Here is a 15301-nt window from a genome sequence, read left to right as displayed (position 1 = left end):
CTGACTTATTCTTACTGATATTTTTTTCTTTGACTTTCAGACATGGATATGCAAACGCGTCATATGGCCCTCAGTAGTCTCTTTTCAGAAGCGCTGATGATGATGAATAATGCTAGCATCACAACAGCAGAGTCGCTACGGGGTATCTTACAAAACTGGATCAACACCAAAGTGCATGGCTTGCTAGTGATGCCCCTGTTAACAGCAGCATGCCAGAGCATGGCCTCGGTCAGACATATGGCGGAGACTACGGAAGCTTGTATTACAGCTTACTTTAATGAAGGTAAGAGAAAACCTCTCATTCTGTCACTTATGCCAAGTTCTGAGCTAACATTAAAGGTCACCCTTGAAATGTCCACTAATTAATTGCTAGGTTAGAGCTCCTTATAGCCTCAGGCTACTCAGTAATAGCTTTAACTTGGTTTTAATTTCATAATTAGACCTTCTTTCCTGAAGTACGTTGTTGATGTTACTTACTGTGCTCCGTGTAGGTATCTGCAGTAATACACAGTCAAGTAGGTTATGGACAGTGTTGTTGCTTGTTTTTGAATTTCTTTGGTTGTATGTTTTACAGTCTTAATGTAATGATTTCTTAGAGTTGTTTCCATCCACACATTACTTTCTGATACTGTCTGGATTTACCTGATGGCTACTCTCTCTTTCTAGCTGAGGGGAATTAAATGACTCTTCCTATGTATTCTAGTCCATCCTGTTATGGAAAAGTCATACAGAATTTAATAGAAAAGGATAGATTTTAAAAACAGTCATGTAAAATTTAATACAAATTTTATGATGTTTGGTAGAATTCTGTGGGATGGTTATAAGAAGCCATGTAGAGAGGATCATGTTCTCTCTCAAATTGTGTAGGTTTTTGGAGTGATTTCTATGGAACTATATATCTATTTCTGCCCCAGTCAATTCTGTAAGATTTTAGCCTGCCCAAGGGAAGTGTTTGAAGTCCTATCACTGGGACTTATAAAATTAATACTGCTGTAACACCAGCAAATGTACTTGGTTGTATGGAGATGGACGAGATAACCTAATAGTCTTTTCCATCTTTAACCTCCATGATTCTCTGACAAACTGATGATTTGGAAAATAGCTGCCAAAGTATGAATTACTTAATTGAAAGGAACATAAACAAGCAGGTTAGGTCGAACGCTTTACCTTGTCCTAAAACTGTTTTAACGTCCTGTCCTTTCTGTATTCTCTTCTCTCCCTTTGTTTTAAGAATTTCCTCTCAACCAGGATTTAGGCTGGGGCCCTATACTTGCCTCCCTTCAAGTTCCTGAACTCACAATGGAAGAATTTCTGCAGGAATGTTTATCCTTGGGAAGCTACCTGACCCTCTATGTCTACATGCTGCAGTGTTTAAACACTGAGCAGACTCTGACCAATGAAATGAAAATGCTGCTAACTCTTGGCAAATGGCTAGAGCAAGTGTATCCAAGGTATTTAAAGTTTGATTCAGTACAGTCATTCTTTCTGGTATAGGACTATATTCCAGGCTTTCTAATTCCAGCTCTGCCACTGTTTCTTGAGCAAGTCATCTTGGCCTACATTTTCAGATGTCCACTAATTTAGAATATGTTACATTCTCAGCCCTGGTCTACACTAGGGTGTGGATCAACCTAAGATACGCAACTTCAGTTATGCGAATAGCGTAGCTGAAGTCAACGTATCTTAGGTCGACTTACCTGGCCGTGAGGACGGCGGCGAGTCGATCGCTGCCACTCCCCCATCGACTCCGCTTCCGCCTCTCGCAAGCTGGAGTTCTGGAGTGGACGGGGCGCACGTTCAGGGATCGATTTATCACGTCTAGACAAGACGCGATAAATCGATCACTACCCGCTGTGGGTAGTGAAGACCTGCCCTCAGTGTTCAATGTGAGATGCTTGGGGCCTGATTTTTTTTATAAGGTCCTGAAGCTAATACGGGAACTTTGGGGGAAAAAATTCAGGCCCGAGTATTTCCAACTGGGCACCCAGTATTGGTGGGCACTTTTTGAAAGTGGAGGTCTTCATGTCCCTGCATCCCTGTAAAACATAGATTAAACCTGAACAGGAAGAGAATTGACTGTTGTTTGTAAAGAGCTTTGAAGCTGTAAAGTGCTATGGTGTACTGTAAGTGCTGTTTATTAAAATACAAATAGTGCTGGTGTATAATGCATTAGCAAGTATTACATGCTGATCAACAGTTCTATCCAGAATGTAGCAAATCTATTGGCTGGTAAATGCCTCTACGTTTCAGTGGCAATAGGGGCAAAATTTTCTTGATTAAAAAGTCTTGTTAGGAAAATGTATGCTCTCCTGTTTGCAATTCAGATCTCTTGGCTGTCTGATGACTGACTGTAGTACCCTCCAGCTCTATTCACTTGATTGCCAAAGTGGGGAAAGACAGCAATCTGAAAAAGGCTGTTTTGGTACCTTCTCCAATGCTAAAAGCTTGCTCCAAGATTGCTGCAGGGTTTTTGGTGGTAGAAGAACTGGGTAGACGTTATTGGAGCACTGCCTGTTGCAGATATCTTGTGCTGATGCTTTCTGTGGAATATCTGAGTTCATTAACCTTGGGTGTGACTTCAGACCGTTTGGTTTTAAAACAATCTTTAAAAATATCCACAGAGGAACTTGTGCTGTGTGCCTTGCTCAGCAGAAGCCTTCAATGTTTCCACTGCTATACAATGAAGTGGAAAGTTTTAAAATCATGGTTAAAACACAAAATCTACTGCTTCTCAGAGAATCAAATACCTGTAAACAAAGCCAAGATCAAAGAACAATGGGCCTGACTCCCCAGTCCGTTACACCAGATTTTATACCATTTATTAATAAATTTAAGGGCAGAAGGAGTCAGTGTGATAGTCTAGTTTGACCTCCTACATAATACAGGCCTTTGAACCTCCCCCTTTAACTTCTACATCAAGCCCATATTTCACTGGAGTTATTCCAGCATAAAGACTAGTGTATCTAAATGTTCTTCACAAACTTGTCAACTAAACACCTCACTGGGCTGGTGGGCAGAGGGACACTTTGCAGTACCACAGGCTTAAGAGATGTTGGAATAGAAGGAAGACCAGTTTCTAAGCATTGTTCTTTCATCTACCAAAAGCTCGGTGAAGGAAGAGGCAAAGCTGTTTCTTTGGTGGCATAAAGCCCTGCAGTTATCCTTACTCCAAACGGAGCAGAATGACACCATCCTGATTGAATCAGTCATCCGGATATTGCTCTCAATACAGGGCAGGCAGAATCAGCTGGCTGAGGAGAGACTGATGTCTGGAATATTGGGTGTTATTGGTCTAGGCAAGAAATCTCCTTTGTCACCCAGGTAAGAATTTAGGAAGGAGTGCTCTGATTGAGAAGGCACGTATTTTGAAAATACTTGCTCAAATCCTATGCACTTTATGAATGGATGGAACTAAGCTCTGAAGTTGGGTTAGGAATCCAAAGTTCCTGAAGGTTTGGGGGTCTTCTTGTTTTGGCCCATTATAGAGAAGCAATGGGGTTTGGGATTGCATTAAGATCTGAATGTAAACTTTCCCATAATTTGTGCTGGAGAGAGGGGAAGTTGGGAGTTCTGGTTTGGTGCCATTTCTAATTACGTTTGCAGAGAGATCTATCAAAGAGAATACTTGCCTGGCTTTCTTTTACCTTGTCTCTAGCAGTCAACTGTCTTGCATGTCTTACATTACCAGCATGTGTATATTCATGTTCCGCTCTGCCTTTCCTATATTATCCTGTATGTGTTGGAAAACATGTGAGAGTGGTTCAAAGAAACACCAAACTTTGCGTGTTATGCAGTTTCCTTCCTGAAGAGATGGATAGGAAGCTTGGTAATAAGAGAAGAAAAAGGAATTCAACTGAAAAATGAAAGGGAAACTAATCCAAACCAGAAATATTTGTTTCTAGTTTGGCCCGGATCCAGCAAAGCACTTGAGCATGAGCATAACTTTAAGAATGCGAGTAGTTTCTTTTGGGTGAAATCCTACCCCCATGGAAACCAAAGGCTAAGAATACAATTCTGTCACAGAGGTCATGGATTCTGTGACTTTTTGGGACCTCCATGACTACTTCCAGGGCAGGGCTGGAGAAGCTGTCAGCCCCGGGGCCACTGGAGCAGCAGCAGGGGTTGGGTCAGCCCCACTGCTGCTGGAGCAGTGGTGGTCAACCCTGGGGCCGCCCCACTGGGACTGGAGCGGCCGTGGGCTGGAGTGGCTGCTGGAGATCAATCCCAGCATCACTCTATTAGTCTTCCCTTAGGGTATTTTGTAGTGAAAAGTCAGGGACAGGTCACAGGCTTCCATGAATATATTGTTTATTGCCCGTGCCCTGTCCCTGACCTTTACTAAAAATGCAAGTGACAGAATCTTAACCTTACTAATGGCAAAGCTCCCATTAAGCTGAGTGGGGCCAGGATTTCACCTTTGGATTCCAGTAATAAACATCTGAAAATGCACAAAAGATGTGAGTACAAAGAATTAAAAGAAGTGCTTTGGGGTGATCTGAGGATATAATTAGGGACCAACGAGATCTCCAGTTTGTTTGTTAATTTATATTATATTGCAAGAGGTGCATTGCATTAAAAAAAAAAAAGTAGAAAGATCGCTCACCTGGTTTAGTGCAAGAAATAATAGGGTGATATTTTTGACATGTCTAATCCTAATGCTCAGTAACATCTAAATTTTACATCAATTTCTCTCTTCCTCTTGACACTTAAGGTTCCGGGTGGTTGCCCGCAGTATGTCAGCCTTCCTGTCAGTGCAGATTCCTCAGGAGAATCAAATCCGTCTGAAGCCTGGTTCAGAATTGCAGCTCTCACAGAAAGCCCAGCAGGTAGTGTGCCAGCCATTGATTTCACTGAGCATCCTCTGTCTCTGTATTGGCTAATCAAGTTGCAGTGTGAGGCTCATGGGAATCGTTACAAACAATGTATATTAAGCCTACCTTCTCTGAAATGCCTGATATCAGTGAGAGCGAAATGTCCGTCCTAATTTGGCCCTTGCTTTCCCCCTCTTTATATCTGGGTCTAAATTCTGAATTTCAAAAGCAATTAGGTGATCTTATCCTTGTAACTTGAGGCACATTTGTTTGTATCACAAACTACTGCACTATTGGATATAACTTGGCAAGACTGCTAGCATGTATTTGAGAGAGCAAGACTAAGATACTTGAGGTGATCTAGGCGAGGGCAGGGAGTTGTATAGGCAAAGCTGGTTGCACAGCTACTCATGTTGTTTGGCAGGAATATTTTGTCGCATTAGAAATCTTAAAACACACCGCTTTCAGTGAAATAGTAAGTTCAGTACACTGAGTAAGAAATAATGGAAACTAGATAACAGAAGGAACTGGAAAATATACTCTTTGGCAGTGAGGCGAAGGAGAGGAGTGAACACTTTTATCAATGGAACATCGATTTCCAGTATTTTGTGTGTTTCTTAAACTTTGGATCAAAAATAAACCTTTCCAATATCTTCAGAATACAAAAGGTGTCAATAAAAAGCAGACAGGAAAGGGTTAAGTTCTTCTGAGGTCTTGTCTGTATAGACAAGATTCACTGGCTTAATTAAAAGTGTGATTTTTAAATTGATTTAAACCGGTGCATACCTCTGTGTGGTCTCTCTCTCATATTTCTATTTAAGAGGGGCTTATTTCAGTTTAACTGATTCCTAATTGTCTAAGCTAAATAAGACTGGTTTAAATCCAAACAAGAGTGTCTGTGAAGCCTTTTGTACCAATTTAACTTAACTGGCTTAAAATTGTTTCTTTGGGTAAATCAATGCAACTTTTTCATGTCCACGATAGCTGAGTTCAGGAACATTGGGACCCAGCAACAGCAGGTAGAAGGGATAAAAAAATGTCAGCCTTCACTTTAATATATTCTCTTTAAAGGATTTTATTCAGGCTATGTTTAGCCCAACATTTTAAGTTTTGTGAATACAAACCTTTAAATGACTCAGACAACAGAAAAACATCCCCCTGCAGAGTGTTTGCAACCCGCACATCGCAGCAATGCTAGTGCATGAGAAGCTGACAGCGGAATTAACCAGAAATGAAAGCGAAGCTGACTACTCTCTTTTCCTTCTTTGGTATGAGTGAAAAGTAAATGAGGTTAGAATCATAGTATCTCAGGGCTGAAAGGGACCTCAGGAGGTCATCTAGTCCAACCCCCTGCTCAAAGCAGGACCAATCCTCAATTTTTGCCCCAGATCCCTAAATAGCCCCCTCAAGGATCGAACTTGCAACCTTGGGTTTAGCAGGCCAATTCTCAAACCACTGAACTATCCCTCCCTCCCATTCAGAATTCTTCCAGCTTTAATTAATCACTGGTGTTATTGCTAACTTAGGTTAGGGATTTCTTTTTAACATTATGTTTATCCTGACAATGTTGGGCAGAAACAATATATATACTTACATGGAAATCATGGGAACTGATAAGAACATTGTGAAGTGAATTGCAAGAGTACTACGAGCTGTATTTGATGTGTTTTTCCCCAAAGGTTAACTCTTTAGTGCCTGATGTAAATATAAATGGAATGCCTATTAAAGAACCACAGTGAAACTTAAGACGGTATTTGTTCCTATCCCCCATAGAGAGAGAACAACATTGGCATATGTAGTGTGAATCTAATCTGCTGATACTGTACTATACAAAATGTGCATGTTGAATATTACATGATCATGGGAGCTTGTTATACAAATATTTGTATAAAACCACTAGGTAGATGCGGGGTCAGATTCTCAAGTAGTGTAAATCAATATAGATCCATTGCAGTAAATGGAATCACATTTGTTTACACCAGCTAATGATCTGGCCCATGAATGATAACTGCAGAAAATAGGGACAGAATATACTTAGCTAACTTTATTTTTTTCCTGTATTTGTAGGCACTGAATACCCTTGAATCTATGGCATCAAACAAACAATATATGGAGTATCAGGAACAGCTCTCCCAGGCATCCCAGTTTATCAAGCACCCAGATCATTGTCTTCAAGATGGAAATAATCTCTTGGCTCTCCTTGTGAACACTCTGTACCCAGAAGTGCATTACTTGGACATGATACGATAGCAAGCACTGAGATCACCAGAAACCTTTTTACAGTTTTGGCTTTCTCCAGTTTACGTTCAAAGTTGTTATTGCACAAGTAATTTTCACTTGGAGAGTTGTACTTTATATCAAAGGGGGAGCCTGGGTGGGAAATGTCCACGGGCATGTTTTCACCTCTCGGGGTTTTTTGTTAAGTTCTTAATTTACTGCTTTAAGTGGAGTCACTCAATTTCTATCTGGTGGAAACACTTGAATGGCTTCCCGTGTATAGTACAATCTAAAAGGGTAATTGAGAATAGATATGTGAATCCTTTGAGAGGATGTAGCTTGTCCTTGTCTTGTATACAGCAGTTGTTTTTTTGCTTTGTGCCTTTTTCTTCTTCTGAGACTTCATTGCTTGGGCCAATCCAAATGTCAGGATTGCGTGTAAGCAGAGTTTTGAACCACTGTTTAACCATTGCACCTCTAAAAGTTATCAACCTACCTATTCTGAAACTTGGAAACTCACTATATCCATGAATATAATGTCTCTTTAAAAATCGCACAGACCTCTGCAGTTGAATGTGACTTTTACGTTTCTTTCCACCCCTCTAAGCAGTAGCTGAAATTTTAACTAAGCACTTGAGATTTTTCCCAAGTTCCAGAAGTTACTGAATCTGATTCCATATTGTTTGCTAGAATGAACCATTCATGTCCATGTTGCTTCTGTTATAAAGACAGATAAAGTCAAGAACTGAGTTTCTAGATGTAGAAGGGAAAATAGCCAATCGCATTCATGTTAGCTCACCAGTTCCTCAGTGCTGCTGAAGGAGACTGGTTGTTTTATGGCTGAATTGACCAGCATGGAGACTATTGTGACTTTCCTTCCTCACTAGTTGGGTATCTTGATATTGGAGATGACACTATGAGAAGTGACCTACTCTGTGTTGAATGTGGGGATTCCTTCTTAAAATTCTGTTACCAAGGTGTGAACCGTGGGCCTGTAAATTTGTCAGTTTAATTATCATAATCTTTGTTGCCTTCTTTGAGAGCATTAATGAAAGGAACATGTAATAAGAAAGCAGAGAACAGGTCTTCCCAGCTGTGTTTATATGGCTCTGTGGCCATTTTATTTGCCGCTGTAGGATCTGATGTGTTCCAGATGTCCTTAAAGTTCTGTAGCCATGGTCTGTGAATACCTCAGGATTTTTGCAAAGGAACCATGATATCTTTTTCCCAGCTATTACTCAGTGCCTTTATGTTTAGGACACGCTCACATTTTAAAACACTTAGCTCTGGTCACCAATAAAGGAAAAGTTCTACCTACAACCTCTTCCATAATTGATCATCAGCACATTCGCCAGTATTGCACTTAAATATAGTTTTAGTGTTAGAGAACAAACCAGTTACTGAATGACTCACTTGTTTTGTGATTTCCCTTTCTCTTCTTGCCAAATTATATAAACCATGTCAGTTGAGACTTCAGACAACACCTATTCTCCAATTGGTCTTGTAGTTTTGTTCTCTGTATACCAGCCCATATTTGCTATGTCCTTCGTTTTGTGCATCAGCCAACCATCACTCTGCATGTTTTTAACAAACCCATTTGAGAAATTTGCAACTGGAAAAATAAATTCTACTGCTTTTTTCATTTAGGCTTCAGGCACTGGTTTTAGCACTTTAGTAGAAGTAATGTTATGTATCAGTTGTGTAAAAAATGTGAAAACACAGGACTATTCTAGATATATATATGACATGCAGGTTTTAAAACCATTGTGTCAGCACTTGAGTTTTTACAGATGGTGAATTTATAATGTACTAGGCCTGCAAAGACCAGATGAAATAAAAAAAAAATGAAAATCAAGTAGCTCCTGGTAAAGGTCCCAATAATTCCATTGAGCCACAAGAAACAGCCATATTATCACACATTTGGGAGATGACGGTATCGTCTGGGTGTTTGAAGTCTTCAAGTTAGGTTAGTTGCCTTTCCTGACTCTATTCCTTGTGTGCCCATTGCACTACCATGTTATATGATTGGCAGAGGTCCTAAGAGGCCCAGGAGGAGAATGGCAAGAATGTTGCTTTTTCTTCATGGTAATATTTATTACAATTTTGGAAATAAAAGCTGTTTGAAGTTAATTTTGTGCACTTTTGATCCCTATATTTGTGGCTTTTGGAAAACTTGAACTGTGTCCATTGCAATAAAGTGAATGGTCTGCTGGACTACAACCTAATTTCTGTTAAGAAAATGAAGACTAGAAGGGCAAATTCATTGATGCCTTCTGGCCTTGGACTCTTTGGGACCATCTAGTCTGACCTCCTGTATAGCACAGGCCATAGAATTCGTAGAGCAGATTGTGACAGGTTGGACCCCTCTTCCGGGGTGCCACCTGATGTATTGGGGTACCACTGAGCCCACCTGTACCACCAGCCTGGGCTCCGTCATCCTGTCTTACAGGTAGGGACACACCCAGCTGTAGAATCACACAGTCTCTGCAACCAGCTCTGTGTGGGAAGACTCAGCTCGGTGAATTGCCCAGCACTCAGGTGCACACACCCTCTGGAGTGTAAACCGAAAATTATATTGTCTTGCGCTCTGTAGAGATCTATACAGTATAAGCTCATGGAATTTGCTCCCTCCCTCAATGTGGAGAAAGATATGCACAGCTTTGCACCCCCTCCAGTTATGAATGGCACAAACTAGGGTTTTAGAATAAACAAAAAACTACAAAAGGTAGATTTTAAGTGATTATAAGGGATAGCAAACAGATTAAAGCAGATTACTGAGCAAATAAAACAATCACACAAACTAGGCTTAATATATTAAAGAAATTGGCTACAAATAGTAATTTCTTACCCTAAATATTGTCTTATGCAGGTTGCGCAGTTTCTTGAAGGTAAACTGTACTGCTTGCAGTTTAAATCTCCAGGTTTTCCCTTTACAGGTTGACCTTTCTTGCCTGGGCTCAGCCCCTGACCCTGCCCCCACCACCCCCTCTCCCCCGCCATCTTAGTTTCTTTTGTTTCTTCAGGTGTTTTCAGCTGTCTTCCTTCTTGGGTGGGGAGGCAGTGGAGAAGAGCCAAGATTAACTCATTCCCCAGCCTTAAATAGAATTTGCTTATGGCAGGAATCCTTTGTTTCCCAGTTTGACCCCCACCCCCTTCCAGTGGAAAAATACCAGAAGTCCAAAACGATGTCCAGTACAAGGTGACATGATCACCTGACCCTGCAGTGTTAAAGCAGCATCCCAGGAAATTTCTCAAGAAAGAGGAGGAGTACTTGTGGCACCTTAGAGACTAACCAATTTATTTGAGCATGAGCTTTCGTGAGCTACAGCTCACTTCATCGGATGCATCAAGAAAGAGGGAGATTAGCATCTTCAACGACGTATTGTCCTTCCTAATAGCCCATCCAAGCTGGTTGCCTACTGTCTGGTGGGCATTCCCCAGGTGCAAGCTCTTTTGTAACTGATACATAGTTCGTATTACTAACTTCAGATACAGAAATGATACATGTATACAAATAGGATAATCACATTCAGTAAATCATAACCTTTCCAATGATAACTCACATGACCCATCTTACATAAAATACGTCTTAGTTTTGCCATATGCATAGCCTAAGCATATTTCAGTGAAGAATATGGGATGTAATGTCACACAGATCTTTTAGAAAAACATCCTATCTTGATTTAAAAATTGCCAGTGATGGAGAATCCACTATGACCTGTGGTATATTGTTCCAATGGTTAATTGCTCTCACTGAAAAATGTATACCTTATTTTCGGTCTGAATTTGTCTAGCTTCAACTTCCAGCCATTGGATCATGTTCTACTTTTCTCTGCTAGATTGAAGAGCCCCATTATTCAATATTTGTTCCCCATGTAGATACTGATAGACTGTAATCCAAGTCACCCCTTAACCTCTTTAAGATAAATAGATTGAGCTTGTTGAGTCTATAAGACGTGATTTCCGGTCATTCCCATGGCTCTTCTCTAAACCCTCCTCAGTTTATCAACATCCTTCTTGAACTTTGGGCACCAGAACTGGACACAGAATTCCAGAAGTGTCAAATGTACAGGTAAAATAACCTCTCTCCTCCTACTTGATGTTCCCTTGTCTGTGCATCAAAGGAGCATATTGGCGTTTTTGGCCGCAGTATGACACAGGGAGCTAATGTTCAGCTGATTATCCACCACAACCTCCAAATCTTTTCCAAAGTCACTGATTCCCACTGATTCCCAGGTAGGCCCCTCCTATAATATGGCCTACCTTCTTTGTTTCCAGATGAATACTTTTACATTTAACCTTATTAAAACACATGTTGTTTGCTTGAGTGCCATTTACCAAGCAATCCAGATAGCTCTGAATCAGTGATCTGTCCTCTTCATTATTTACCACTCCCCCAATTTTTGTGTCATCTGAAATGTTACCTGTGATGATTTTCTTTTCTTCCAGGTCACTGATAAAAATGTTAAATAGTGTAAGGCCAAGAACTGATCTCTTCAGGGCCCCACTAGAAACACACCTACTTGATGATAATTCACCATTTACAATTACAGTTTGAGACCTATCAGTTAGCCAGTTTTTAATTCATTTAGTGTATGCCATTTTAATGTTATATCATTCTAGGTTTTTAATCAAAATGTTGTGTGGCAAGTCAAATGCCTTTCAGGTTATGTCAACAATATTATCCTTATCAACTAAACATGTAATCTCATTAAAAAGCAATCAAATTAGTTTGATAGGATCTATTTTCCATAAACCCATATTGATTTGTATTAATTACATTTCCTTCCTTTAATTCTTTAATTCTCTATTCATTGAGCCCCATAGAAGCCCACCATTATATTGTCCAGGATTGATGTCAGGCTGACTGATCTTATCCCGTTTACCGCTTTTTAAAATTAGGCACATCATTCGCTTTCTTCCAGTCTTCTGGAGCTTCCCCAGTGCTCCAAGACTTATTGAAAGTCAAATACTAACTGTCCAGCCAGCTCTTTTAAAAATTTGGGATGCAAATTATCTGGACCTGCTGATTTAAAAATATCTAACATTAGTAACTTCTATTTAACATCCTCCAGAGATACTAGTGGAATGGGAGGAGAGTTATCACCATGTGATGAGACTATATCAGCTGTTTTCCCATCAATTTCAGAACAAAAATATATAGTGAACACTTTTGTCTCTTCTTCCTTATTATTGATAATTCTACCATTTCCATTGAGTAACGGACCAATACTTTGTCAGGATTCTTCTTGTTAGTATATTTTTTAAAAAATTCCTTATTGTACTTAACTTTGGTGGCCATAGATTTCTCCTTGTGTCCCTTTGCTTTCCTTATCAATATTATACAATTATACAATTCCTAACTTCTGATTTATACTTTATCAACTTTCGCTTTCTTCCATTAATCTATTTTTTAAAATTTTTTATAACTGCCTTCATTTCCCCTCTAAATCAGGTCAGTTTTTTAACCAGCACAGCCTTGTTCCTCACTTTTAATATTTGTGGGTTTTGTCATCTATTAAGGTGTTCTGAAATAATTGCCAATTATCATTCACATTTTTCTGATTAAATTCTTCCTCCCAGCTGATTTGGCTTATAATTGTTTTCAGCTTTTTGAAATTGGCCCTATTAAATCACAAAATATATATATTACTGATCTGGACTTGAAATTCTGCTTGCAGGTTTATAAATGTGATATAGTAACATAAGAATGGCCATACTGAGTCAGACCAAAGGTCTATCTAGCCCAGTATCCTATCTTCCGACAGTGGCCAATGCCAGGTGCCCCAGAGGGAATGAACAGAACAGGTAATCATCAAATGATCCATCCCCTGTCACCCATTCCCAGCTTGTGGCAAACAGAGGTTAGGGACACCATCCCTGCCCATCCTGGCTAATAGCCATTGATGGACCTATCCTCCATAAACTTATCTAGTTCTTTTTCTTTTTTTGAACTCTGCTATAGCCTTGGCCTTCATGACATCCTCTGGCAAGGAGTTCCACAGGTTGACTGTGCATAGTGTGAAAAGATACTTCCTTTTGTTTGTTTTAAGCCTGGTGTATATTAATTTCATTTGGTGACCCCTAGTTCTTGTGTTATGAAAAGGAGTAAATAGCACTTCCTTATTTACTTTCTCCACACCAGGCATGATTTTATAGACCGCTATCATATCCCCCCCAGTCATGACCACTTGAACTTAAGCTACCATTAAGTTGTAATTCAGCTCTTCTTTCTATATCAGGACAAGGTCTAACAAAGAATTTCCCCATGTTGGCAGCAAAACTTTTTTGTGTACTTGTGGCACCTTAGAGACTAACCAATTTATTTGAGCATAAGCTTTTGTGAGCTACAGCTCACTTCATCGGATGCATGCCTACATGTTTTTTCATGAAGTTGATAGATTTCCACTCCATACGGCTAAATTCAGTGCCGTGCATAATGACAGGTTTCAGAGTAGCAGCCGCGTTAGTCTGTATCCGCAAAAAGAAAAGGAGTACTTGTGGCACCTTAGAGACTAACCAATTTATTTGAGCATAAGCTTTCCTGAGCATCCGATGAAGTGGGCTGTAGCCCACAAAAGCTTATGCTCAAATAAATTGGTTAGTCTCTAAGGTGCCACAAGTACTCCTGTTCTTTTTGCGGATAGACTAACACAGCTGCTACTCTGAAACTTTTGTGTGTGCGTATGTGGCAGGAGATTGTCATCAGCAATGTTTAGAAATTCCAAGGATGTTTTAATACTGACAGCATGAGACTTCCAGCATTTGTCTCTCAGACTGAAGTTCCCCATGCTCATGCAGGTGGTTTTCCTACGCCATATAGATAGGTGTATGAGAAGATGGCCATCCTGTTCTCAGGTTTCAGAGTAGCAAACGTGTTAGTCTGTATCCGCAAAAAGAAAAGGAGTACTTGTGGCACCTTAGAGACTAACCAATTTATTTGAGCATAAGCTTTTGTGAGCTACAGCTCACTTCATCGGATGCATAAATAAATTAAACTTTAATTATGCATCCGATGAAGTGAGCTGTAGCTCACGAAAGCTTATGCTCAAATAAATTGGTCATCCTGTTCTCAGTGTGATTTGGTGGCCTATAGCAGACACCAACTAACACCCCATCTTGTGTTTTATCTGTTAGGACATTTATCCTTACGCATTCAAGATCATTTTCTTCTGAGTTATCAGTGACTCGGTAATGCCATTTTTGACACAAAGTGTCACTCCTTGTCCCCTTTGGCCCACTTGATCCTTCCCGACTAGGTTATAACCGTTGATTTTTAACATTCCAATAGTGCAAATCATCCCACCAGGTTTCAGTAATACCAATTAGATTGAATTTATGCTCATAAATGAGCAATTCCAATTCCTCTTGTTTGTTACTCAGCCTGTATAGGCATTGGTGTATAGGCAATTTAAGAATTTCTCCTCTTTATGTCCTTTGGTACTTTGATTACTAGTGCTAATTTAAGAGTAGCAGTAACCTGTGATAATGCAGCGCAGGAGAAAAACTGAAGCATAATACTTATGTACAATGTTTTTATCTGCAGAACTCCATGCACTTCACAAGTTTGCGCACGGAGTCCATTGCAAAGCCAGGAATCGAGCTTTCTATGACCTGAGACCTGGTCCTGATCTCACACTGCTCCCAACTCTGTATATTTTGCATGTCTTAGGAGAGGATAGATTCGTGGACATTTTGTGACTCGCCAAGCTGAATGATTTAATGTTGCCCATCTACCCAACAAACAATTGTAAAATGTGTGTGTATAAGAAAGAGGGAGGCAGTGGGAGTGTACATGTGGTATGTGTTGATTGTTGCAACAAACAGAATCCGTAGTAACTACTGTATTATATGTCCTAGAAATAATCTGAAAATGTATGTTCCCCCCTTTAAATGTATTTTATTTAACACTAATACCCGTGGAGCCCTTTCCCCCTGCAGAACAGCTTGAGGGATCAGCGTGTAAGTGGGGAAGACACAGTCAGAGCAAAGAAGTATTTTTCAAGATCCAGTTTGTCCTGTTAAGGAACAATCCTGTACTAGGATGGGTTAAGGATAATGTGACCCTAGTGGCTAATTTCCATCTCAAATTTCTGACACTATTATTTTAATAGGAACAAAATGCAGCTTGTATTCTAATTAGAACTCCCCCCCTCCCCCAATAAACAAAGCCAAGTACAATATTAACTGCATGCTGTTGAACTGCAGACTGCCTATTTTTTGCTATTAAACTACACAGTGCATCTGACATCAGCATCCAGAGTCTTCCACTG

General features: G+C 40.0%; 1 protein-coding gene across 3 annotated transcripts in view; it reads left to right on the top strand.

Annotated features, from left to right (window-relative positions):
* Positions 1–9242, top strand: part of EPG5 (ectopic P-granules 5 autophagy tethering factor) — an 86258-nt gene extending 77016 nt beyond the window's left edge. For all 3 annotated transcript variants that reach the window (XM_077816635.1, XM_077816636.1, XM_077816637.1), the window contains 5 exons: positions 41–283; positions 1232–1451; positions 3106–3321; positions 4712–4826; positions 6879–9242. In XM_077816635.1, the coding sequence (XP_077672761.1) occupies positions 41–283; positions 1232–1451; positions 3106–3321; positions 4712–4826; positions 6879–7061 (977 nt within the window). In that variant the 3' untranslated portion in view covers positions 7062–9242. The remainder of the gene's footprint in view (positions 1–40; positions 284–1231; positions 1452–3105; positions 3322–4711; positions 4827–6878) is intronic.
* Positions 9243–15301: the final 6059 nt, after the last annotated feature.

This window comes from Eretmochelys imbricata, chromosome 5 (assembly GCF_965152235.1).
Source record: "Eretmochelys imbricata isolate rEreImb1 chromosome 5, rEreImb1.hap1, whole genome shotgun sequence".
Taxonomy (NCBI): domain Eukaryota; kingdom Metazoa; phylum Chordata; order Testudines; family Cheloniidae; genus Eretmochelys; species Eretmochelys imbricata.
Note: the sequence above shows the minus strand (reverse complement) of the source record. Positions and strands in the feature narration are given on the sequence as shown.